General features: G+C 55.1%; 6 protein-coding genes across 6 annotated transcripts; 3 read left to right on the forward strand and 3 right to left on the reverse strand.

Moving 5' to 3' along the window:
- The first annotated feature begins 31 nt into the window (after positions 1–31).
- BJ171DRAFT_511017 (acyl-CoA N-acyltransferase) lies at positions 32–1,329 on the forward strand. Its single transcript, XM_053111532.1, has 3 exons — positions 32–389; positions 668–713; positions 882–1,329. Exons 1-3 carry the CDS (start codon positions 57–59, stop codon positions 1,103–1,105), a joined length of 603 nt encoding a protein of 200 aa, XP_052965241.1. The 5' UTR covers positions 32–56; the 3' UTR covers positions 1,106–1,329.
- An 841-nt stretch (positions 1,330–2,170) lies between these two features.
- BJ171DRAFT_154097 (FYVE zinc finger-domain-containing protein) lies at positions 2,171–4,903 on the reverse strand. The gene is made up of 4 exons (XM_053105808.1): positions 4,364–4,903; positions 3,141–4,087; positions 2,947–3,023; positions 2,171–2,729 (listed from the first exon to the last, which is right to left on the reverse strand). The coding sequence occupies exons 1-4, from the start codon at positions 4,779–4,781 to the stop codon at positions 2,339–2,341; spliced, it is 1,833 nt and encodes a 610-aa protein (XP_052965242.1). The 5' UTR covers positions 4,782–4,903; the 3' UTR covers positions 2,171–2,338.
- Positions 4,904–6,882: 1,979 nt separating this feature from the next.
- BJ171DRAFT_600312 (uncharacterized protein) lies at positions 6,883–9,088 on the forward strand (the record flags this gene model as incomplete). Its single annotated transcript, XM_053115001.1, has 4 exons — positions 6,883–7,095; positions 7,225–7,422; positions 7,579–7,875; positions 8,001–9,088. 4 exons carry the CDS (start codon positions 6,883–6,885, stop codon positions 8,634–8,636), a joined length of 1,344 nt encoding a protein of 447 aa, XP_052965243.1. The 3' UTR covers positions 8,637–9,088.
- BJ171DRAFT_154111 (CBF/Mak21 family-domain-containing protein) lies at positions 8,699–12,105 on the reverse strand. Its single transcript, XM_053105809.1, has 12 exons — positions 11,891–12,105; positions 11,608–11,823; positions 11,236–11,450; positions 11,074–11,122; positions 10,833–10,986; positions 10,344–10,664; positions 10,123–10,183; positions 9,912–10,022; positions 9,552–9,733; positions 9,366–9,436; positions 9,068–9,181; positions 8,699–8,970 (listed from the first exon to the last, which is right to left on the reverse strand). The coding sequence occupies exons 1-12, from the start codon at positions 11,975–11,977 to the stop codon at positions 8,863–8,865; spliced, it is 1,689 nt and encodes a 562-aa protein (XP_052965244.1). The 5' UTR covers positions 11,978–12,105; the 3' UTR covers positions 8,699–8,862.
- A 144-nt stretch (positions 12,106–12,249) lies between these two features.
- Positions 12,250–13,415, forward strand: BJ171DRAFT_600314 (uncharacterized protein). Its single transcript, XM_053115002.1, has 2 exons — positions 12,250–12,590; positions 12,879–13,415. The coding sequence occupies exons 1-2, from the start codon at positions 12,378–12,380 to the stop codon at positions 13,146–13,148; spliced, it is 483 nt and encodes a 160-aa protein (XP_052965245.1). The 5' UTR covers positions 12,250–12,377; the 3' UTR covers positions 13,149–13,415.
- Positions 13,403–20,812, reverse strand: BJ171DRAFT_569150 (uncharacterized protein; the record flags this gene model as incomplete). Its single annotated transcript, XM_053113557.1, has 23 exons — positions 13,403–13,845; positions 13,975–14,022; positions 14,124–14,357; positions 14,496–14,539; positions 14,705–15,152; positions 15,282–15,446; positions 15,542–15,721; positions 15,876–15,976; positions 16,324–16,447; positions 16,546–16,620; positions 16,757–16,769; positions 16,863–17,018; positions 17,115–17,507; positions 17,716–17,807; positions 17,897–18,055; positions 18,167–18,373; positions 18,460–18,633; positions 18,842–18,879; positions 19,044–19,162; positions 19,556–19,726; positions 19,818–20,109; positions 20,178–20,396; positions 20,737–20,812. 23 exons carry the CDS (start codon positions 20,810–20,812, stop codon positions 13,720–13,722), a joined length of 3,654 nt encoding a protein of 1,217 aa, XP_052965246.1. The 3' UTR covers positions 13,403–13,719.
- Positions 20,813–21,714: the final 902 nt, after the last annotated feature.

Raw genomic sequence — 21,714 nt, forward strand, 5'->3', positions numbered from 1 at the left:
GCCCAGCCCGGTTCCCCGACCTTGCCCTCTCTCTCTCTCTCCCTTCTGTGGTCATCATGTCGTCTGCCTACGGCAAGATTGCCCGACCCCAGCCCAGATCGACTGCTGCTGTGACTCTGCCGATCGTCGACCGCCTCAAGGACGGTGCGGCGGTGCGGATCGAGCGAGTCGACGCCGTCTCAGCCCATGCTGCCCTGATTCCCGAGCTGCGTCAGCTGCTCAACTATGAGATCGAACAGGGCAACACCTATCCGCAGGAAGAGCCGCTCGATCCGACGACATTCGAGGCCTACTTTCTGTCCTATGACGCCTTTGTCGCCCTTGACGAGGCCGGGTCGCTGCTCGGCACCTTTTACGTCAAGCCCAACTTTCCGGGCCGATGCTCTCATGTAGGAGTCGCAAAATCAAGTTGGAGGAGCGAGGGGCAAGAGGCGAGAGGCAAGGGAGAAGCGACGATGGTTCAGTTTGCTGGCGGTTGGAATGCAGGTTCAAGATTCAAATAGCTGCTCCGATGCCGCAGCATCCGATCGACGATGGCCCTATCGTTGTTGCTTCTTGGCCCCTTGGTCGGCCTGCCGTTCGGACTATCGCATACCAGCTTTCTTTGGGTTCACGTAGTCATTCATCACTCACACGGCAATCATTTATCTGCCGCATGCCCACACAGATCTGCAACGGAGGCTTTCTGACCCACATGGATCACCGTGGGCGAGGTAGGCATCGGCTTCAGTTTCCCTTCTCTCGGCAACCTGCATGGTTCCTCTCCCTGTGATGCACCGTACCTTCGGATCCGGACTCGCATAGGCATGCTCATGAGCTCACCTTCCTTGCATCCGCACTAACCAATGCGCCGTGGCCTTCTCTCCGGCCCTTGCCCAAAGGCGTTGGCAAAGTAATGGGCCGAGCCTTTGTGAAGATTGCCCCGTCGCTGGGCTATAAGGCATCGATGTTCAATCTCGTCTTTGCCAACAACGTTGCCTCGGTCGAGCTGTGGCGGTCGCTCGGGTTCAAGGAAATCGGGCGAGTGCCCAAGGCCGGTCGGCTCAAGGGCTCGGACGAGCTTGTCGATGCGATCATGTTCTACTATGACTTTGAGAGCCTCTAGAAGCAAGCCCTTGGAGCCCCAAGCAGGGCCAAAGCGACCGCAGCAACAAACCGCGGGATGTCTCGATTGCGGGCTCCGCTGGCATCGTTCTGGGAACGGTGTGATCGGGGTCTCGTTGAGTCGCCGCACCGCCGTTGCTGGCGCCAGTGGCAAACAGCAAGCTCGCTTTGGAAAGGATGATCTTGAATATAGGCGGTCGATCTCCATGAGCAACTCACGACTCACGACTCACGACGGCGAGTCGCCTGGCATGCGCATCTCCTGCCCGGTTTCCAAGAGGCCGGTGTCTGCTATGAATGCGAGTATATCCCCATCCGAAAAGAAATGAGGTTGATAGGCTCCAGTGGGCAAGCCATGCGATTGTTTCTATCCTGGTTGGCAGTTTCTTTGTGCGGTGCATCCATTCGACTTTCTGGACTGCTCCATGGTGTATCGATATCAAGATACTCGACCTTCTCGAGTCGCTTGGCTTCTCAGCACTGTGAGCACACCTGGAGATCGAGTCGCTTGAATCGCCGTCGCCGGGTCAGGCCGAAGTACAGCTGTTTGTCCAGCATGTCTCCATCGAACACGTGGCGAATGTCTTGCAAGAAGGAACGGTCATAACCAGTGCACGATGTGTTGAGTGACAACATTCACCAATGACCAAAATCCGGGGTGTCCCGTTTTTTTATTGGATTGGCTGTAGCTGACCAAGAAGACTCCTAAATGAGGTAGGAAATAGGATGTTGAAGCGCACACGGCAAATCCGATCGCAACGAGTGGTATTTTTTGCCCCGTGACGATCGGCTCGAAGACGGTATTGAAGTTGGTGGGCCGAGAGGCACACGGTTCTCTGCCCAGTAGTGCGGGGGGGTGGGAGAGGGATATAGTGATCCTTGGCCATCCGTGGACCATCGATGGGGGGGGGATGTCGGCTCCAGTGGTCCGTGAATTCCAAGTGGGCGCTTACGGCCGGTGTTGGCTCCAAGAGCCAAGTTGCAGTGACAGCCGACTGGCGGCTATCGCTGGATCTGATTCGTATATAATTATCGATATCCTTGGTCGATAAACTTGCGGGGCGTCAATAAACTGGTATGAATTCATGTGTATGTGCGTAGGTTGGCTATTATTGCTGGTAGAGTCATTTTTTTCCCTTTCTTTTCTTTCTTTCTTTCGTTTGTTTGTTCGTTCGTTCGCTTGTTGTTTCAGCCGGACGTTGCAGAATCGGTAATGCTGGTAATCGGCTCGTGTTCACTCGGTGATCCGGCTCGTCGGCATGCGAAAGCACGCCATGACAACATTGCAGATCAGACCGAGGACTGGCCGCTGGTGCGTATTCCACATGTTTCGGACGGAGGAATGCGAAAAGTCCGGCAGTGCCGCGGCGATACCTTCCCGGGTTGAGGACAGTAGCTCGTTCATCGACGAAGAAATCGACGACGAGCTGAAGGCCGAGTCACGCCGCTCTGCGTCCATGTCGGTACTATCCTGCGCGATGCTGTTATCCGTCGTCGACCCGCATTCGGAGGGTGGAGAAAGTCTGGAGTACTTTTTGTAGCAGTCGTTGCATGATCGCACCAGCTCTCCACGCTCCAGCTGCAGTTTTCGCGATGAACAGTCCTGACAGTAGACCGAGCCGCAGCTGGTTGGCGCAAACAGCGGCGTTGCAAATGATCAGTGTCCGAGTATATGGCATTCCAAGCCCCAATGTTCCGAGTTCCAGTGTCGGCAACCATGCGACACAGCATGCCTCACCACCCAAACCCAGACTTTTGTCGCCCACCCCACCGTTGACTCTGCTCAAGCCATTCCGCCAAGCAATCCAAGGCTGTCCTCGCATGACTCCTCAGGAGGCTTACATTCGGCAATGGTGTCTCCGGTTGAACAGGCTGAAGATAACCAGGCACGACTGGCACTCGATGTTGTTCTTGTCCGGCTGCCGTCCCCACAAAGCCAGCGGAAGAGCACCGTGAGAATCCAAAATCACTCACGACGTGTCTGGGCGATCGTCGATCCGCGCATATTGCCCATACACCTGTAGCCTCTGACTCACCTGCCAATTCGAACGCGATATCGGAATGGCGTAGTTGGTCGAAGTCATCAGCCCAGAGCAGTCCTCGATCATGTCCATGCTCATGTTCTCGCTTTTGGACTCGCGCATCTGGAGAGCAAAGTCGACCGCCAGCCTCCTCGAGATGAGAACCTCGCTGTCGTCAAAAAGCTTCCGGTAGTTGATGTCCTGATACCCGGCCGTAAGCATCTCCGAGACAATGCGGTCCTTATCCACGACTCCGTAAAACTGAAGGTCTCGCATGGTGCGGGAGGGCGACTGTCTTGGAACATACTTGAGGATCGAGTCTGGACTGAGGCCCTCTGGGTTTTCGCAGCAGATGGCCCCGGCCTTTCTTTTGCCGTAAGCAGTGTCGAGCATGATACTGCATCGGGTGATGTTGCCGTTGTTGTATATGGCTGCGGTCCGGACGGAGGGGTGGTGAGCCATGCCGGCATGGTCGTCTCTATGGTGAAGATCGCTGGGCATATCCAACGGAGCAACTGACGGCTGCACCTCAGCACTGGCTCCAGCGGGTGATGGCGGCAGGGCATTGCCTGGACAGGGCTCGCTGGGCTGATCGGGAGGCGCAGGATTCGTGCTCTCAAGGGTGGGAGCGGCGTCGCTCTGAGGCGGAGGGCTGATGTTCATGTTCTGTAGCGAAGTAAAGGTGTTGGTGGAGGGCAGACCTCGCTGCTTCAGGGCAAGAAGCCTCGAGATCCTGGAAGCGGGACCGAGCGTGCTGCGCGACCTGCGTGTGGCGGAGATCTGATCGACTTTGATAAAAGGGCGGCTCGAGCACTTTGCGTTGCTGGAGGCTGTGGCGATCCTGGGCTCGAGGGTGGGCGCAGGCTGGGGCGAGTCCGGAGCCAGAACAAGCGGCAGGCTGGACGAATCCGAGGAAGGGGCGCCCTCGTCACTATCGCAGCCAGATGCAGTTGCGATCGGGTCTGTAGAGGCGAGTGGGAAGGGGAGGGAAAGTGGGAGGAGATACGGGCAGGCCAAAGAGGTGGGGCGGAGATTCGGTTGGTTAAGGGCGGCCGCAAGGAAAAGCCCGCCAATTACTCCCACAGCAACCCGGAGATCACTGCGCCAACACCGCACAGTGCACATGGGGGATGAGTGGCACAGATGAGGCAGAGTGTTTTCCGAGACGAGTTGGGCGGCGCCGAGAGTGAAATGGACACTCTGGCGGGGGCAAAAGCGGCAAAGCAGCGACCCCGCACCTTCATGATCGAGCGCCAGGGCTGGTGGATCCGACGGGCAGTTGATGAGCCGAGCCGGTTGACAGGTGATGGACGAAGGCGTTACCGAGTGGATCACATCTGAGATTGTGGTGTATTTCGCACCAGGGGGCCCCTGGAGGCACTGCTTGCCGCAGGCATGGGAACCCGTATCCGCGTCGCGTCCAGGAAGCGGAATCGACGACGGATCTGCGTGGGCACACTCGTCGACAGGGGCGATTGAGGAGACGCGATCGGTCTCGGGATTGGTATGTGACGGGCTGCAAATGGAGCATTCGTCCGAAGGCTGCCGATGGAAATCAGTAGAGCCCCGATTCGGATGAGAGTACAAAGTCAACGGATTGGGAGGCTCGATGGAGGCGTGTGGTGAGGGGAACGACACCAAAACACGAGTAGACATGGGAGGGCGACGACGGAGGATGGAGGTCGAGAGTCGGATTCGGGAAGGTGCAAGAACGAAGAAACGGAGGCAACGTCGACCGGCGAAGGGTGCACTGCACTTGATGGGGGATGTGTATTGTGAGCCCGTGGGAAGGGCTGAAGATGAAATGGCGAGATTGGTGGGTTGTGAATTGGAGAAGAGTGAGGGATGCGTGCCCGACAATGCGATACCGATGGCGTGTCGGGGCAAATATCGATAGCCGTCACTGGGAAGGACTGGCGGTCGACTGGAGGCTGGCGGGAGGTTCGCGGACGAACGCAACGAACCCAGGACAGGAGAGCGGGAATGTGTGAGCGTAGGGCCTGATAGGGCGATGAGAGACCGGGTTGAGGCGATGGAGGCTGGGTTGAAGCAATGAGAGCCAACCTGGCAACGGAAATGGGGGGGGGGCGCGGCAATCGAGAATGCAAGGCCGATGCAAGGAGAGCCCGGAGATGGATGCGAGGGGGTGCGGCTGGTAGGAGGTGCTGGGAAGCCTGGGAGCAGACCACGATAGAGAGCTCAGAGGAAGGGCAATCGGGGAAGAAGCATGCGGTGGACGGGCGAGATAGTCGCGAAAGGAGCGACGAGCGATGGTGGCCGAGTGTTGGTGGCAGCGGGGCTATATGGAAAGACCGCGAAGCCGAGCGAGCAGGCGAGTGAGCAGGCGAGTGAGCAGGCGAGTGAGCAGCCGGGTGAGCAGGTGAGTGAGCGGCCAGGCAAGGACATCGGAGTGGCAGGGCATCAACAACTCCGCCAGCGAGGGCGAGACCCCGGCCACAGAGGCGCCCCAGGGGCTCTCGCGTCACCGAGACGCTGGCGAGACGCTGGCGAGACCGCTGGCGAGGGCGCTGCCGCCCACACAAAGCGCGCCGTGCGCGTGACCCCCGCGCGTGGTGGTCTGTGCGCAGCTGAGCGCGCTGTCCTGGCCAACCAGCGGCCGCGCCGCGTGTTTGGGCACGTGTCGCTGCGCTGCTGCATCGCCATTGGTCCGCTGCGGCAGGTCCTGTGCGACCAGGCATGCAAAGTGGTTCAAACTGGCTGGTCGTCTGAGCCGGTCGGACAGCCCGCACTTGTCCGAAGACCCAGGTCCGCGCCCTGTGCAGCACCTCAGCCCGACGCAGTGTGTCGATCCGATACAGCATCAGCTCTGCAAAGCGCTCGCAGAGAAACAGAGCGCTCCGCTTTTCGTCGCATCCAAAACGACACAAGTCAGGTGCGTCGCTGTGACCTGGGTCCCGAATACACACTCACCATGACCAACAGTGTGTCCAAGGCTGATCTTGGGGTTGCCGTTGAGAGAGCATCGTGGGTGCAGGGGAACGGGTGTTCATCGAGACGGTTTCGGGAGCAGAGTCTTGGGACATAATGTGCATTCGGCTTTGGACAAGCCGGTTTCTCGATATCAAGACAGCCGGCCAAACGAAGTGTCCGGCTTCCATGGGGACAATGGGTGCCTCTGGTGGCAGTGATTAGCGTGGAGCACACTCAGGAGCACCGCCATCTCGTTTCAAACAGCTGCACGTTCAGGTTGAGCGGGAAACGAAGCGATGCGGATTGGGGCAGGATTGGCAACAACGACGGACTCCCCCCTCCTCAATCGAGAATACGATGCTTCGGGAGCTGAACGGAGGGAGACCCACCCGGGAGACCCACTGGGAGCGAATCACGGCGATCAGATCTGCCTCAATCGACGACAATGACGAAGCCTGGGCGACAGCCGCACGAACAGAGGATGCACACAGTTCGCGCATGTTGGGAATGGATGACCCACCCCTCCCCTCCCCTCCCCTCCCCCAGATCCAGATTGAGCGGCAGCAGCGATGGCCATGTGTATGAAGCGGCGATATCTCAGCCAGTCAATAGGTCCAGCGATATCTCAGTCAGTCAATAGGTCCAGCGATATCTCAGTCAGTCAATAGGTCCAGCGATATCTCAGTGGCTTGTCTGTGTTGTCAAGCAACCTTCCCGGCTGGCGTCTCGCTGCGTCTCCATCCGTCTTGGGCTCCGTCACATCACAGCAGTGCACATCACCCCTCGGCCGCATATCTGGCCATATCGTGGTTCATCTGTCTGGCCAATGCTTCCACCGAGACCAAGCCCCCTGATTGCTGCTGCCCTGGCTTTGCTGGGAGCCGCTGTTCATCCTCTCGCCGCTGCCGCTGCACCGGCATCCTCGGTACCGCCGCCAGGTCGCTCGCTGGTGTATCTGGATGTGTTCTCTCACCCTGCCTACGACGTCTATTTCGGCATCCATCCCCTTGCTCTGGGCTCCCTCGATTCCGACGGCTGGGTATGATATCGCCCCCATCAGGCCAGCGTCCGACGAGGATCGCATGCTCTTGCCAAGTCAAGTCCCCCCGCTGATGACACATTTCCTTTCTCATCCGCCTGCGCTGTATCTGCGATCAACCACTCGAAGGCCGATCCTTCGCTCATCGTAGCCCCTCTCAACGGACAGCGGTATCTCTGCCGCCTTCCCAGTCTCACTGCCGAGCAGGACAGCGTATTCGACCACACCGATGCTGCCGCCGGTGCGATTGATGCCAAAGCGATCGATCGTCTTGTCTCTCTAATCGAACCACTCAAAAAGTCCTGCCTCACGTTTGATCTGCCCTATGTAAGGAACCATCTTTGAGCATCACCAACACAGACACTGCTTGCCCGGCTCGCAGTTGGACGCCGCCCTGAGCTGCTGCCATCCTGTCGAGACCATCTCGCCAGACAGCCTCCCTCGACACTTTGCTGACCCTTGCCTCTCCGTGGTCAATCCCAGGCTGGCTATATCTGGCGCTACCGATATTGCCACATGGATCGTATTGTGCAGTCGCTGTGCAGCGCTCGCTCGGCCAAGGCCTCGCCCGACTCGGAATGTCAGCCCATGATACAGTATTTGCTCGCCAAATACTCTCGTGTTCCTCCCAAAGGCCTCATCGCTGCTAGCACCGACACGGCATCCGACGCCGGTGCCGAGATCACCGAGATCGAAGACGGAGACTACGTGCTGCGTCAGTTCTGGGGCAGCGGCGCAACTTGCGATATCACCGGGCGGCCGCGAACAGCCGAGTTGCGGGTATGTATCGTGCCGGCCCTTCTTCTGGGACGGCAGAATCCGACAGCATCACCATCGTCGTCATCATCGGCAGCAGCGGTCAACCTTGCAAACTGCTAGAGATCTAATCATGGTCATTTGGGCAGTTCAAGTGCGGCAACACCGAACACATCGCATCGGTCAAAGAGCCAAGTGTTTGCCACTACGTCGTCAACATTCGCACTCCTCGGCTATGCGACCAGCCTGTGCTGCAAAAGCCCGATCAGCAGGTTCAATCTTCGCGGATCTTATGCCGTGCGCTCGCTCCCGAGCATACCCCGTCCCATCCACCGCCGCTGGAGGATACGCCCGCCCATCCCTCGACGGTCGAGGACCTGTTCCGCTGGGAACCCATGTCATATATGCATATGCGAGAGCTCCGGCGACGAAGATGTGCAACCCCAACGGACTGCCCCGATACGCGGACTGTCGAGCTGCTTGAACAGGAAGTCCAGAGGTGGCGAGCCACCAACACATCCGCAGCCGAGCTTGCGGCCGAAACTGTGCTGGCCAAGGAGCACCAGAGCCCTGGGAGCTCAAAAGACGATGGCAGAGACGCCGAGCCGATCGATTTCGAAGCGCTCTATCAACGCATCATGCGCCATGTCCAGGACCAGCAGGATGCCCTTGGTCGCCAACTGACGAAACAGGAGCCGCCTTTGGCCCAGGCCGACGACACCCAGCAAACCGACGGTACAGCCCAGCCCAAAGCCGCACCCGGTGTCGGTCGGGATGAGCTATGAGCGATCGACTTGAAGTGCTGGGGTCGACAACAGTCGTGCTCGCTCCACCCCATGAACAACATCCAATCGACCAGTCGCTTTGAACAAAGAACCCGAGCGAAGCAGAGCTTGTAATGATAGCTTCCACCTGAACATCCCGCTACCGCATCAATGTGTGTTTGGCCAAGAGGCCACCGAGAGATGATCCTCAGTGTATTATGATGTGCTTTGGAGGGAGGCATCTGCGCTAGTATTGCCAGATTGCCGACGCCGCAAACAGGGGCTCGTCCTTCTTGACAATCGCGAGTGGCACTGACTCGTCGACTTTGCGTCGCTTGATCTCTGCATCGAACATCTGCGAGGGTCGGTGTTGTGTTGAGCGGGTATGTATCGGTGAGCAGCGTGATGATCGACACGCCAGAAGACATACATTTGCAGTGAGACGCACATACCGATTGATAGGTATGGTCCAAAAAGTCCTCGAGGTCATACGAGGGCTTGGAGAGCGGCTCCTCGAAGGTCCGGGCCAGTCCAGAGATGCTAGGCATGTAATGTGACTTGAGAGCCTGGTACATGGGCGGTTGTCAGTGATGTTTAGGACCGCTGAGGCCGGATGTAACTCGCCACTCGGCTCCGGCACTTGAGACAAGCTCCGCTCAAAATGCGCTCAGCTCCAGCCAGCAGCAGGGGCGCATGGAGAAACAAGCCATTGATTGTCCCCAAAGCGAGCATCAGCGGCGCATAAGATACCTGAAGTTCCCAGAGACAGCTATCGAGAGCGTGACACTTGGCCGGATCGGGCTCGGCAAAGTCATACACATCTGGAGAGCCAAAGGGATAGGACGAGGACTCGATCAGTCGTTTGGCGATATGGATCCTGCGGACAGCGTGGCAGTAGAACCCTATGTCGTCCAAAAGAATCGAAGGGGGACGTGCCTGTCTCGACGCTGGGTGCGGAACTGCCTCCGTCGACGTGGATCATTTGGATGGTCGAAGGGTGTCTCCGGAGCAGATTGTAGATGAACGGGATGATGATGACGGTGCCAGCGGGAGGGGCAGTCAGAGCCAGGCGAGCAAGGCGCTTGATGAAGGCCGCCACGAGATAGGACGGCAGATGACTGAAGGCGTCGATCGGTCAGTTGGTCGATCGGTCGATTGGTCAATCGGAAATGCCCACGCACAAAATGAGCAGCGAAGCCACACAGCTGGGCCAGATCAACTCAAAATGCACTCTTTCCGCAACCGGTGGCTGGGATATGAATGGGCTATGATTAGCTTTGAGAAGGAGCCACTCACGTCGACGAAAGGAAGAGATCCAGGAGACGGAAGAAACGCGATCGATGCTTGGCAAACATAATGTTGCGGTCAAGCAGGGCGTAGAGCTTGGGGAAGAACGATGGATAGTCCCTGAATCGAAGCAGAAGCGAAGGGCAGGGTCAGATACAGGGTGAACGGTGGCCAATCTGGCGCGATGAGCGCTGCTGCAAGCTCTGCGCGAGGAGCTTACAGGCCATGCTCTTGAATAAGGGTGAAGAGACCGTTCAGGGCCAGGAGGCTGACGGCACCGCCTGGAATTGAGGCAGATGGATCAACAAGGAGTCAGTGCGACGTGGTATAGACACTTTGGAGAAAAATTCGGCTCGGATCAGCCACATGACAGTAGTGGCCCCAAGGGGGGGGGGCGACAATCCCGCCCTGGATCGAGGCTGCTCTACACGCCGTCCTTGCCTGCGTTGTACGAGTCCGTCAGGAAATCGATCAAGTGGGCCGGGCGGTTCATGTTCGGAATGATCTTCTTGTGGATGATGAGGAGGGTCCTCTTGTAGATCTCCTCGGTAAGCGGCAGGCGCAGAAGCGCCACCCAGCACTCGCCAAAGACCTTCTTGTGCTGCGAGAGCAGCTGGACGGGATTCGTTCGGGTGCCGTCTTTCTCGGCCTCCTCATCGTCAAGACCGATATCGTCGTCAAGCCCAAAATCAAGATCAACGTCGAGCATGCTCTGGGTTGGCTTTCGAATCTTTGGCGCCTTCTTTTTCTTCTTTGGCTTGTCTGCACGATTATCACATAGTTAAGCATGGCCATGATTGATGGAGGCTCGAAACCTGCCCTCACAGCTCAGACAGAATCCACCCAGCAGCGGTGAATCAGCAGTCGTGGTCACAGTCGATCAAAGCTCGCTCCTCTCGGCCATGTCCAATCTATCAGCAGGAGGCTGACCTTTCTTGTCGGGATTCTTGGACTCGAACGGGGCTTCGCAAAGGAATGAATTGATGTCATCCTCCTGGATCGGGACACTCTGCATCGTCTTCAGAATCTCAAACCCATTTTGCATGATCCGCGTTTGGTCCGATGTTGGGGTGCGGCGAGAGCGCTGGCAAGAAGCGAAAACCGAGACGGTCAGAGCCACCAATGTCGAAACGCACTAGCGCTGTGATGCTGGCTGAACGGTTGCGCTCACCTTGGCCCCAGATGTTTGCTTGTGGGTATTCAACTCGGTAACGTATGTACTAGAATCAAGTTGTGATTCGAGAAAGTGAGCCAACATCCGTCGGTGCGTGTAGTGCGGCTTGCATCAACACCAAACCAGTGCCGCCGTGGTCGTGGGCGGGGGTGAGCTTACGTCAGATTTTTGTAAAAATAGAATCGCAAGTCGTCATATTCATCGACCAGCTGCACCCAATTCTTAAGCAGATGCTCGTTGAGATCGTGGACGTTGACAAGGGCTTCGACAACACGCTGATAGAGCTGGTTGTAGAAGCACCAGCATCCCTCGTTCTTGCTGAGGTTCTCGCTTTCGTGCTTGATGATCTTGACAAGACTCGAAAGGGCGGCGATCTAGCAACCGTTTCCACGCGATACAGGAATCGCCGTGAAGAGACGGTGAGCATGTTGCTGAGGATTCCTGGGTCATAGCACATTTTGTAGCCAGCACCCCCGTGCTAATCTACGGGGTTATCTTGAAGCAATCCGGACGCTTCCAGAGTCGGCGTACCTGAATAGCGGGCTCTTTGTGATCCAGCTTGCCAATGAGCAGAGTATTGAAGAGCAGGAGATTCTCCTTCAGCCATTCGACAACTTTCGGAGCCAAAACGGTAGTTCGGCTTGAATCCTGTAACTGCGGCTTGAGGAACTCGCCGCGCTCAAACAGCTTCACAAAGACGTGGGCCAGGGCCACGATGGCATCGTGCGATGTCTTCTGGCTTGTCGACTGGGGCGTAATAGATGTGATTAGCATATGAAATGCATGCCCGACTATGAGATTTGGCGGGACGTACCTCGCAGAGCTGCAGGAGCGACACGATGTTGTTGAGGCTCTTGGTTGAGGCCAGGGCTTCCTTGGCCAGTTCCGATGGCTTGGACATTGTGAACTTGGCAGCGCTGGTGGCAATATCACTTGGGCTCTGGGTCGACGTCTCTGCACTCGATCGCCGTCCTGGCTGCTACAGCGACCGTCTCTTGTCGGTCGGATGATGGTTGTGGTGGGTGTTGGTGTCGGCGCGATCGGCGAATCCCAGCAACAAAAAAAATGTGCATTAATTCATTAGGGCCGCCCTAGGGTTTCTCCGGCCCTCGCCAGCCCTCGCCAGCCCTCGCCATGACACACTGGCACCACAAAAAATTTTCGCCGTCTCCAGGACAGTTCGCCGCCGATCTGGATCGCCATCGCCATCGCCGTCGCTGCCACTGCCCTCCCTGCCGCACCTCAGCCAGCGCCGCTTGCACGCTCTCAGTCTGAGACCGCATCCGAGACACATCCAAGCCATGTTCCTGTCCAGAGTCAGTCGCACCATCTCGAGAATGGGCCCGTCATCACACGGCGTCCGGGCACTGACATCATCGGCGACCCACGACGCTTCCCCCCTCCCTGCATCCGAAGTGGCTCTCCGGGTCCGACAGATTGTCGAGAAATACGTGGCATGCAAGGACGGCGAGTGGCAGGAAGTCCAGCTGGCCTCGCCCTCGTTGAAATTCAAGGTAGATCGGGATCAGGCATGCGATCGCAGACGGACGATTGTCACGGCACCGTCTGAGGACCCTCAGAGCGTCACAGCGCCTCAGCGTCTCAGCGCCTCAGTGGATCTGTCACATTGTCAGCTGCGACTGTGTCCGTCGAGCATCCAGCGAGCATCCGGCTCGGCAGCACGCATCTCCTCCTCGTGACGCAGGATATACATACGTACACTCTGTTGGCGAGGGGTTTATGTGTTTCTCTTCAGAACGAGTCCACTTACCTGCCTGTCGCTTGTGCCAATGCTTTCCCAGATCGTCAGTGAAGCCATGACCCAGTGCGGCCAGCCGCTCTCCAACGTTGACCTCACAAACACTCTGGACGTCAAGTCGCTGGTAACCGCCCTGTCCCAGAAGCGAAAGTCTTCCGAGTCGATCTTCAGCAACACTGATTCCGTTGCCGAGTACTTCGAAAACGGCGATGCACAGCTTCCGGCCAACGTATATCTCATGGAAAGCATTCAGGGCGAGCCCCGTCCCCCGTACACCCCTCCTCCAAAGAAGTTCCACCCACACAAGCGCTGAATGTCCTCAATTACACTTTGTATCACGCCACTGCGATGCAATAACTCGATCCCACTCGAGCTCGCCATCTCTGTTGTGTCCGCGAGCGCCACTCATCGATTCCCACTTCCAGCGGATGCAATCTGTGCAGCAAAAGACGAGCCCTCCAAGACGGACTTGCTGTCGATAACTGGAGACAGCCACGAAGGCCATGGCGAGTCACTCAGCTTTTGTAAATGAACCACTCGAATATGTGTGCTATTCCGAATATAATCCTTCTGAACAGGACACTGCGATATCGAGGTCGAAGAGAGCTGTGATGAGTGGACAGTGTCCATCGACAGGCATCTTGCTGGGCCACCACATAACCGTTCTTGCCACCCGTTGTCGTGGGCAGGTGCATTTTGGCGAGAATATCCATAGATTACGATGTCCATAAATCCCAATGTGCATATATCCCAATGTGCTATGTCCAATGCCCATGGATCTCGATGTCCAGGGACTCTGCTGGTTGCCGCAATGTTGGATTGGGATGCGGCTATTGTGGTCACTGCAGTGTTAGCATATCTTGATTAGGCTGTGCGGGTCGGGCTCAAAAATTCGACCTGGAGCTGTTGCGGCTCATCTCCTGGATTGCTTCGTGGTCGTGGAAGCTAATGGGAATGTCGCTGTGTCGGCTGTCGTTGTGGCCATGGATCCCAACCATGCCCGATGATTGCTTATGAACGAAATGTGGCATGAATGACCGTCGGTGAAATGTCAGCCAGCGCCGGCTATCGCCAAGTTGAGCACATGCAACGCTCCTGCGTTCTGGGTAGCAACGCTGCGAGTTCTGTCGAGCGCTTACCTTGTTGAAAGAGAAGCTGCTCTTGTAGCCTTCGGAAGTCTGGATGCTCTGTGTGCCCGGATAAGACAGGTCAGCACACATCGCCATCACCAGCGAAGCACATTGATTCGCACACCGCGAATTCTTCGAATAGCAAGCAGCCAGCTCACCCGATTGAAGGAAAACTCGCTTCTCCCGTTGGACTTGTGGTCGCTGTCAGGAGTGTCGACATGGCTTGACTGATCCACAGGAATAACGGGCTCTGGTTGGCTATGAGGATGCCAGCCATCATGAGTAGCAGCATATTTTTCGACCGCATCTTCGATGATCTGGACAATGTTTGGAAGCAGCTTGATATTGGGCGGAGCTCGAACAATCAGATTGATGATGGCTCGGTCGACCAGCTGATTCGAACATTGGTGATGGGTCGGCGCAGAGGTGAAATGAGTGAGCCCGCTGGCAGATGCGTGCCGGTCGGGCGGGACTGTAACTCTGAACCAAGGCCGTCCGTACTTCCAAGTCAGCAAGCGCATGTTTCCTACCTCCATGCGTCTAAAAATGATGCGCATTTGATAGAGCTCGCAAACTGGTGTTACAGAATCCAAGTCATATTGTGCGTTAGCATCAGTGCCTACGGACTTGTGTCCGACACGCCGGATTGAAGATGTGCCGTGGAAGCCCGCTGGCATTGGAAGTAAATCTGGACAAGTAGACGCTCTCGTTGTGGCCTCGGTGGATTACACTGCCTTACCTAGGACAGTGATGATCTCGACAACAAACACAATCAGATTCAGGCGATACAGATACGTCAGCAGCGTGTCTGTTTCGCTCGCAAGGCTCGACTGGCATATCGACCAGCCGTCGGTGATATACGGATCGACTGCGTACTGGGAAATCCATAAGGGCGACGAGCTCAGGGACATTCCCCGTGCTACTTCATTCACGAGGGTTTGATGTGCCACAATGTACTTCCTTTGAAGATGAGCCAAGCCATGCTGGATCGAGTTGGCGCCGAATCCCATAGCACCGTTCAGCCAGGCTGCGGAGGTGTTGCAGTATGATGGATCTTTTGCGAAGCACGGGGAATCAAGCAGGACTCCGTAGACATCGCTTGGGTACGCGACGTAGGCCGGTGTACGCAGTTGATTGTCTCCGACACCATAAACGGCGACACCGTAGAGCTGATTCAGTGAGCTTAACTGTAGAGATACCAAGACGGGTGAGCGAATGCCACTCAAGAAGTGAGGAGTGCACGGGTTGCCACAATCATCTGACTCAGAGCCACTCGGTTTGATATGCTGTCAAGCAAGCTCAAGATGGCGACTTACATCACTCGCATACTGGCTGACAGCTTGGGCTCTGATATCCCAAATTAGCGGGTCGAGGATCGGGCTCCGAAGCTGGCGAAGAAACCAATCGACTTCCAGGCTCTGGCTGGCAATCATCGAGAAGTTGCCGTAGGCGTTGATATTGACCATGATTTGCTTCAAGCTCTATCGCGAGTACGTATCGAAGCGTGAGCAAATGCTCTGACTGGAAGCAACTTGCTCCTCATAGTCCCGGGCTTGGTGCTTGTTTACACACTTACCAGTACACTGGAGGTTGTGCTCCAGATAATGATTGCAGTCATAAACACTCCGTGGAACAGCAGGTGATATCTGAGGTCGTCGAGCACAGAAATCCTTATCGAGTCCGACGATATGTCTCTCCACCAGCTATTTTCTGCCCTTTCCATGAACCCCTCATCGACCGTATTCTCGAAATATGCCTGTGAGTCAATTGTACTTGCTCAGCAGTGTTTTCGGTCCCATGATCGGAACAATTTGACTCAGTTTTCTCGGGATGCCATTGCACTGGACTGCTTGCAACCCTCTAGGAGAGGGAGGATGATCCATACAGCCCATCGTTATCATGTAACCCACCTTTAGCACTTCCCCAGCTTGTGACGCCGATATTTTCAAGAAAACCCCCAGAATCGATCTCTGATTTTGACGGAATCGTTTGAGGCGATACTGAAGCAGGACTATAAATGTGTAAATAAGCAGAAGCTGCGCCGCCGAAAGTCCACCAATCAGGGCAATGTTGAGAGAGGACTTTGATCCCTGGGTGCCCTGTGATGAGAAGGAGCGCATGGGGTGAGAAGGAGTGCATGGGGGCTACTAGATGTTTGATTGAGGATCGCCGGCTGCCTTTCCAACAGGATAGCATGATCTCCTACCTGGCTGGCTGAATCGAGAGATGTCCAAATGTTACCGTGACGAAACGATCAAATCAGCATGCTGTTGCCACGCAGATACTGTACACTGCAGCGTCGTGGTTGTGATGGAATCCGCTCGCCTTGTATAACAGCAGAGCTCCATATATTCTTACATTGATTGTATAGGAGTGATGTTGCAAAGTAAACGTTGCTGGTGACGCACGAGGCGGAGGTTGTATTGGTTGCGAAGCTCGTCATGGACATATTCAACAAACTTGTCGCGCAGTCGACGTATTGCTGGATCCAAGGGTATCGCGCATGTAGCGACAAGCAAGTGTCAATCAAGCGGAATCATATCGTCAACGATCCGGTTGCTTGAATGTCCCACAGCTTACGTTGAACGCAGAGAGTGCTGAAACTTGAGTTTTCACGCGCGAGGAGTTTGAGGGATAGTACGTAATGAAGCTCGTCTAAATTGACCCAAATCAGCATGTGAGCGGACTGGTATATGTCGGATGCATATCGAGGTGTCGCAGTCACTGATGACGAAGCACTTCGTCACGAGTTGATGGTTTCATAGAGTCATCGACGGATCATTGCACATACCATTGTCGTGTCGCTGGAGATATAATTGGAGAGTAACCAACCAGTCCGGCGCAGTTAGCATGGCACTTGTGAATCAGGAAACGCTACCGTTGCATAAAGCGATTACCTTGCGCCAAAGTCAGTTGATGTAATGTTTTCGAGTATCTGTCCGATAACCGTTTGGGCCTTCTGATATGCGGCCGAGTTGTTCTGTCCATATGCGGTCTGCATATCATTGACTCGTCTCTCGATCAGGAGACCGCCTAATATGGCGCTGTCGATCCTATCAATCGCACAGCATATACATTCCTTCGTAAGCGCACTATTCATCGGAATTGCATGGGAGAATATGCAAATGGAGCAAGAGCAGGCAGCTTACCGTTGAAAGAGCAAAGTAGATTGTCTCTGGAATTGGATCACATCATACACCACCCAAAAGCTTGCGATGATTGTGGCCAGCACGAGGATGCTCAAGAGTGACATCCTGATTGTGAGTGTCTTGAGTGGGCGGCTGTTGACCTGGAGCAGGGCTTGGCTTTCGTACTCGTACACTCGTGACTCGTCTTCACTGCTCTCGGCAAAAACAAACTCTGGATCATCCATGTGAGTGGCTGGGCTGTCCTCGAGCATGTCAGCCATGAGGAGTAGCCGCTGGGCCTTGGTGCACTCTCCGAGGATCTGCATGGTAATATTAGGCAGTGTGCTGATTAGATAGCCGTTCCGGTTGGCTCCATGGTACTGGCTGTGCACCCTTATCGCGGATACCGCCTTACTTCAAAACAAAACTTTGCGTATATGCGGAGTAGATTTTTGTTTTGTGGATATCTGTTGCAGAGAATTCCAGTTTCGGTTGGCACAGATGGACAGAGTAATATCGAAATCGGTGTGCCTCCGACAGCCACGGACACAGAGTGCACAATGTCCAGTTTGCAATCCCGCCATCTGCTTGGGCACATTCGATCACAGTGTATGCCACCTACTTCTGGATCAAAGCTGTGTAGTTGCTATTGGCCATGTTCTGGTACTTGAATATGGTCACGGCGTAGTACTCAAGCATCTCGAGAGTAGCAGACTATTGTCCAAGCGCCAAGATGTGAGTGAAGCGACAGGACAGAATGCCTTCGCAGTCCTGTAGCTGACTGAGCAAGATGGCCCTCATACCTTCTCTTGGATGGCCTGCCACAGCTTGGCGGTTTGAATGAGAGCACTGTGGTAGTTGGCGTCGGCAAATTGAAGAATTTTCTTGAATTGCAGGAAGCGAATCGCATCCGCAGAGTCTCCGATCAGGCCGAAAACTTCATTGTTTTGATACGCCAGCAACTTTCAAGTGATACAGAAATCAAAGGGAGTGCCATTTTGGCATTTAGAGTGGTAGACTCGTGCCACATTGGATACTGATACGATGAAGATACAGGATGCGTAGGGCCGTACTCGGCCCTGGATGCATGCCGAGACGATCATGCTCACCTGTCCGAGGGCATACAGATGGAATTTAGAGTCGATATCGAGCTGCTGGTAGTTGCTTTCGAGGTTGTATATTATCTTCGCCGCTTCGGCCGTATGGGGTGACAGGTGTATGAGATAGTCGGCATAGGACAGCTTGAGGAGGTGGTCATTCGGAAACTCGCTGATCCCGATCTATTCACATCGCACCAAGCAGTTGTTGAGTAACGATGCAGACAGAAGCTGGTGCACGCATGCGCAGGAATATCGAAAACACTGACTCTAAAGTTACGTTGGATGGTTTGTAGTGCCGAGGAACATAGTCTATCGTTGATGAGGTTCTCAGGAACCACTTGATGGCGAACAGAGTGCTCGACATGATATGCGTCCGAGAATACTATCATGTTGTCCTCTGGGCTCACACGATACCGAACGATCCTCTCCTCGGTCAGGAGCTGTATGCGTCCAAGTATGTATCCTACGGTTTCATGGAACAAGGGTTAGTTCATTACCGCGCTGTTGCGTGCAGATATCCCATTCGACTCCATAGCATTCAACATTTATACCGGGGAGAATATAGCCAATGACGATTCCGGGAAAGAACCAAATGATTGTAGCAAGGGCTGCCGTCTCAGACAGGGGCTCGCCCGTAACATATATCACCACTGCTGCCACAAACTGAGCGAGGTACATCAGGCAGCCTGCAGTCAAGAGTGCCAGGCGCTGGGGACCGGTATACATATCGTTAGGAAGTCGTTGCACACAGCAGGTGCTTGATCGATCGACCTTGTATCGCAGCCCACGTGTCTGGATACAAATGATCTGATCGATACAAGTGAGAATCTGGTATTGCAGAGGTACTTACGATGCGATTCCATAGGGGATTGTAGTATGGTAGCCCTGGCGGTGCCCCCGCATCCATATCGAACGTGTTTCAGTGGCGCGAAATCAAGCAAGTGAGAGCCGCCATGATCGCGGACAGGACTCTCAAGAGCGTCAGCCTTACATCGAACGAACAAGAAACATATTATGGCCGTCCCCAGTGTGATGAATCCCAATTTGATGATCAGTGTCTCCAGGTTGGCATTGGTCACGAATCGAAAGACCGTAAGTGACGCGATTTTGAAGAAGAAGAAAATCAAATCGATCCGTGCATTGGATCTGTTGAGTGGTGCGGATCCGCCAGGATTGGCGGTAAAGAGACTAGGCCGATGGTTGATGTCGTGGAATGAGGAAGGCGCCAGGTAATCAATTAGATTGCCTCCTCAGACACACATGCGCATTCTACAGACGTGAGTCAAGGAGTAATAGCGGCCGGTCCGGTGAGTCGGCAGAATCGCAGATTCAGCCAATGGGCAGATGCAAGCCCAAACTTACAATGGTCTGAGGATGAGGAAGGATACAACGACTAGCAAAATATGGATGCATGCGACGATGATTATGACAATCTTTACTGGCGTAAAGCCGATAGCAACAAGCGAATCCGATGGCACCGCTGAACCGTCGCTAGGCAGCAAAGGTGCATAAAAGATATCCAGAATTGGGAGACTGGTGGCGGTAGTAAGAGCAATTAGTCAGCCTTATCCGCGGAAGGTTGATGACTTTGTCACAGTTCGCACAACGGATCAGGTCAACTTACAACAAGCACTCTCCGACGAGCACGCCCATGATTCGAGAGAGATCCAGAGGCCATAACGTACGTGTGCGACCTGATCCCTTCAGAACATCGTACGCCACGTAGAGAACCAGGCCGAGGAAAGAAAGCACCAGCGCACAAGCCACCACAAAGAACGGCATATAGCGAGCAAGCGACATGAAGTGGTATTCGACGGCAATGCTGCCAATGTTGTACGGAAACTGGATCCAAGGGTCTAGCAACGCAGATGGGGCAGATGAACGAGCCCGGCTGTAAGCGTCAATAAAGATTGGGGCTGGACTGCAACCCAGTTGAGAGATACATAACAGGTCTCATCATAAACGCGCTGCCCGAGTCACTTACTTGGATAGAACAGAAACGAGTACATCATGAGATCGTTGACAACGATATTGACATATTCGGCGACCAAGACGGGCGCGACAGCTCTTCTGATGAGAAAGAAGAATATGACGGAGAAGAAGCTCTCGACCGTGTGGCGTCCGATCAAGACTTCAGCATCGTCGTCGATCGAGCTCTGAGAGCCTTCGCTTGTAACTCCGAAGCTGGGGCCAAGATCGGATGCTGACGCGTTCGGGTTGAGCGCAGACAGGAGTGCATTCGTTTATCCATGACGCCATGCAGAAGCAGGCAAGTGCCATGTTGTTGAATGTGCATCGGATGCAAGGCGCGCGTTGAGATAGGATACGACAGATGAGCATGGGGTTCGAAGTTGTAATCAGCCGCATGGATTTCAACGGAGGTGTTATCGGAAGGAGAGGACGATCGCCGGCTTGCAAACGGCGTGAGCAGCACCAGATCCAGAGGGGAGTGGAGCAGTATCATGGCTGAATGCTACAGATGCTTGTTCGCATCAAATCGCAGCAAAGTCGTTGTAAGAGCTCATCTACGGCCACGCACTCACCGGCGTTCGACATCTCCGAGTTGCGGCGGGAAGCGAGACGGCTGAGACTCCTCTCATGCTTTGGAGGACGGTCCATGGTTGGTAGGATGTCGGTGAGGCAAGGTCCACGGCGAAGGAAGTTGAGTTCGGCAACGGATTGCCACCACCGCTATCGACGTGACGACGGCGACGCCAAGCCAAGGCTGGTCAAGCAGATGGCGGGCACAATGACCATGACCATATTGCCAGCCCTTGGCCCGCAGCGAGCCTGTATGCCATTGAAAGGAACACGACGTTTGCGCAATCAATTTTTCCGGCCCCTCGCGGCTGCTCATCATCTGCATCTGAATCCAGGTTGTATATTTATCTATTACGCATCCAGGGGGACTCGAGTCTCTTTGTGGCCGGACACCCACAGCACACCTGGAAGGTAGCGGATTCGCTCACTCGTTCGCCCGTCTGTCTGTTCGTCCATATACCGGCTCATGAGCTGGGAGAAAGCGTGTTCAATAGTACAGTCGGTCCAGAAAGATACGGGACACTTCCCCTTCCTGGTTTCAGATGTCTGAAACCCGCTGACTGACTGTAGGCCCCAGTGAGCAAGCCGTGAGATTGTTTCCCGTCCTGGTTGGCAATCGAGTGGTTTTGGTTGGTTTCGGGAGCACAGTCTTGAATACACTCGGTCGATCTCCTGTGGCGATGATCGACTGGCATACCGAGATCATGTTCCTGGCTGCATTGATGTCTCGATCCCACAGCGTATGGCAGCTTGCACAGCTCCGGACAAGTGTGGTTTCTCGATATCAAGATGCTCGACCTTATCGAGTCGCTTGGCTTCCCGACAATGTGAGCATACCTGGAGATCGAGTCGCTTGAATCGCCGTCGCCGGGTCAGGCTGAAGTATAGCTGTTTGTCCAGCACGTCTCCATCGAACACATGGCGAATATATTGCAGGAAGGAAGCCACCCCGGGGATCTTGGGACTTGGTGTGGTGCTCA

This window comes from Polychytrium aggregatum, assembly GCF_025602895.1.
Source record: "Polychytrium aggregatum strain JEL109 chromosome Unknown BJ171scaffold_26, whole genome shotgun sequence".
Classification (NCBI taxonomy): domain Eukaryota; kingdom Fungi; phylum Chytridiomycota; class Chytridiomycetes; order Polychytriales; genus Polychytrium; species Polychytrium aggregatum.

Bases quoted from the DNA above. Each gene is read 5' to 3' on its own strand.
- BJ171DRAFT_511017 (XM_053111532.1), top strand. From the start codon at position 57: ATGTCGTCTGCCTACGGCAAGATTGCCCGACCCCAGCCCAGATCGACT. The intron at 390-667 runs GTAGGAGTCGCA...ATGCCCACACAG, and splicing joins TTCCGGGCCGATGCTCTCAT to ATCTGCAACGGAGGCTTTCT. The intron at 714-881 runs GTAGGCATCGGC...CCTTGCCCAAAG, and splicing joins CATGGATCACCGTGGGCGAG to GCGTTGGCAAAGTAATGGGC.
- BJ171DRAFT_154097 (XM_053105808.1), bottom strand. From the start codon at position 4,781: ATGTCTACTCGTGTTTTGGTGTCGTTCCCCTCACCACACGCCTCCATC. The intron at 3,024-3,140 runs GTGAGTCAGAGG...TGGGGACGGCAG, and splicing joins TATCGCGTTCGAATTGGCAG to CCGGACAAGAACAACATCGA. The intron at 2,730-2,946 runs GTAAGCCTCCTG...TGCGCCAACCAG, and splicing joins CGGAGACACCATTGCCGAAT to CTGCGGCTCGGTCTACTGTC.
- BJ171DRAFT_154111 (XM_053105809.1), bottom strand. From the start codon at position 11,977: ATGTCCAAGCCATCGGAACTGGCCAAGGAAGCCCTGGCCTCAACCAAG. The intron at 10,987-11,073 runs GTGAGCGCAACC...GCTTCTTGCCAG, and splicing joins AGCAAACATCTGGGGCCAAG to CGCTCTCGCCGCACCCCAAC. The intron at 10,023-10,122 runs GTAAGCTCCTCG...GCTTCGATTCAG, and splicing joins CTTATTCAAGAGCATGGCCT to GGACTATCCATCGTTCTTCC.
- BJ171DRAFT_600314 (XM_053115002.1), top strand. From the start codon at position 12,378: ATGTTCCTGTCCAGAGTCAGTCGCACCATCTCGAGAATGGGCCCGTCA. The intron at 12,591-12,878 runs GTAGATCGGGAT...ATGCTTTCCCAG, and splicing joins CGCCCTCGTTGAAATTCAAG to ATCGTCAGTGAAGCCATGAC.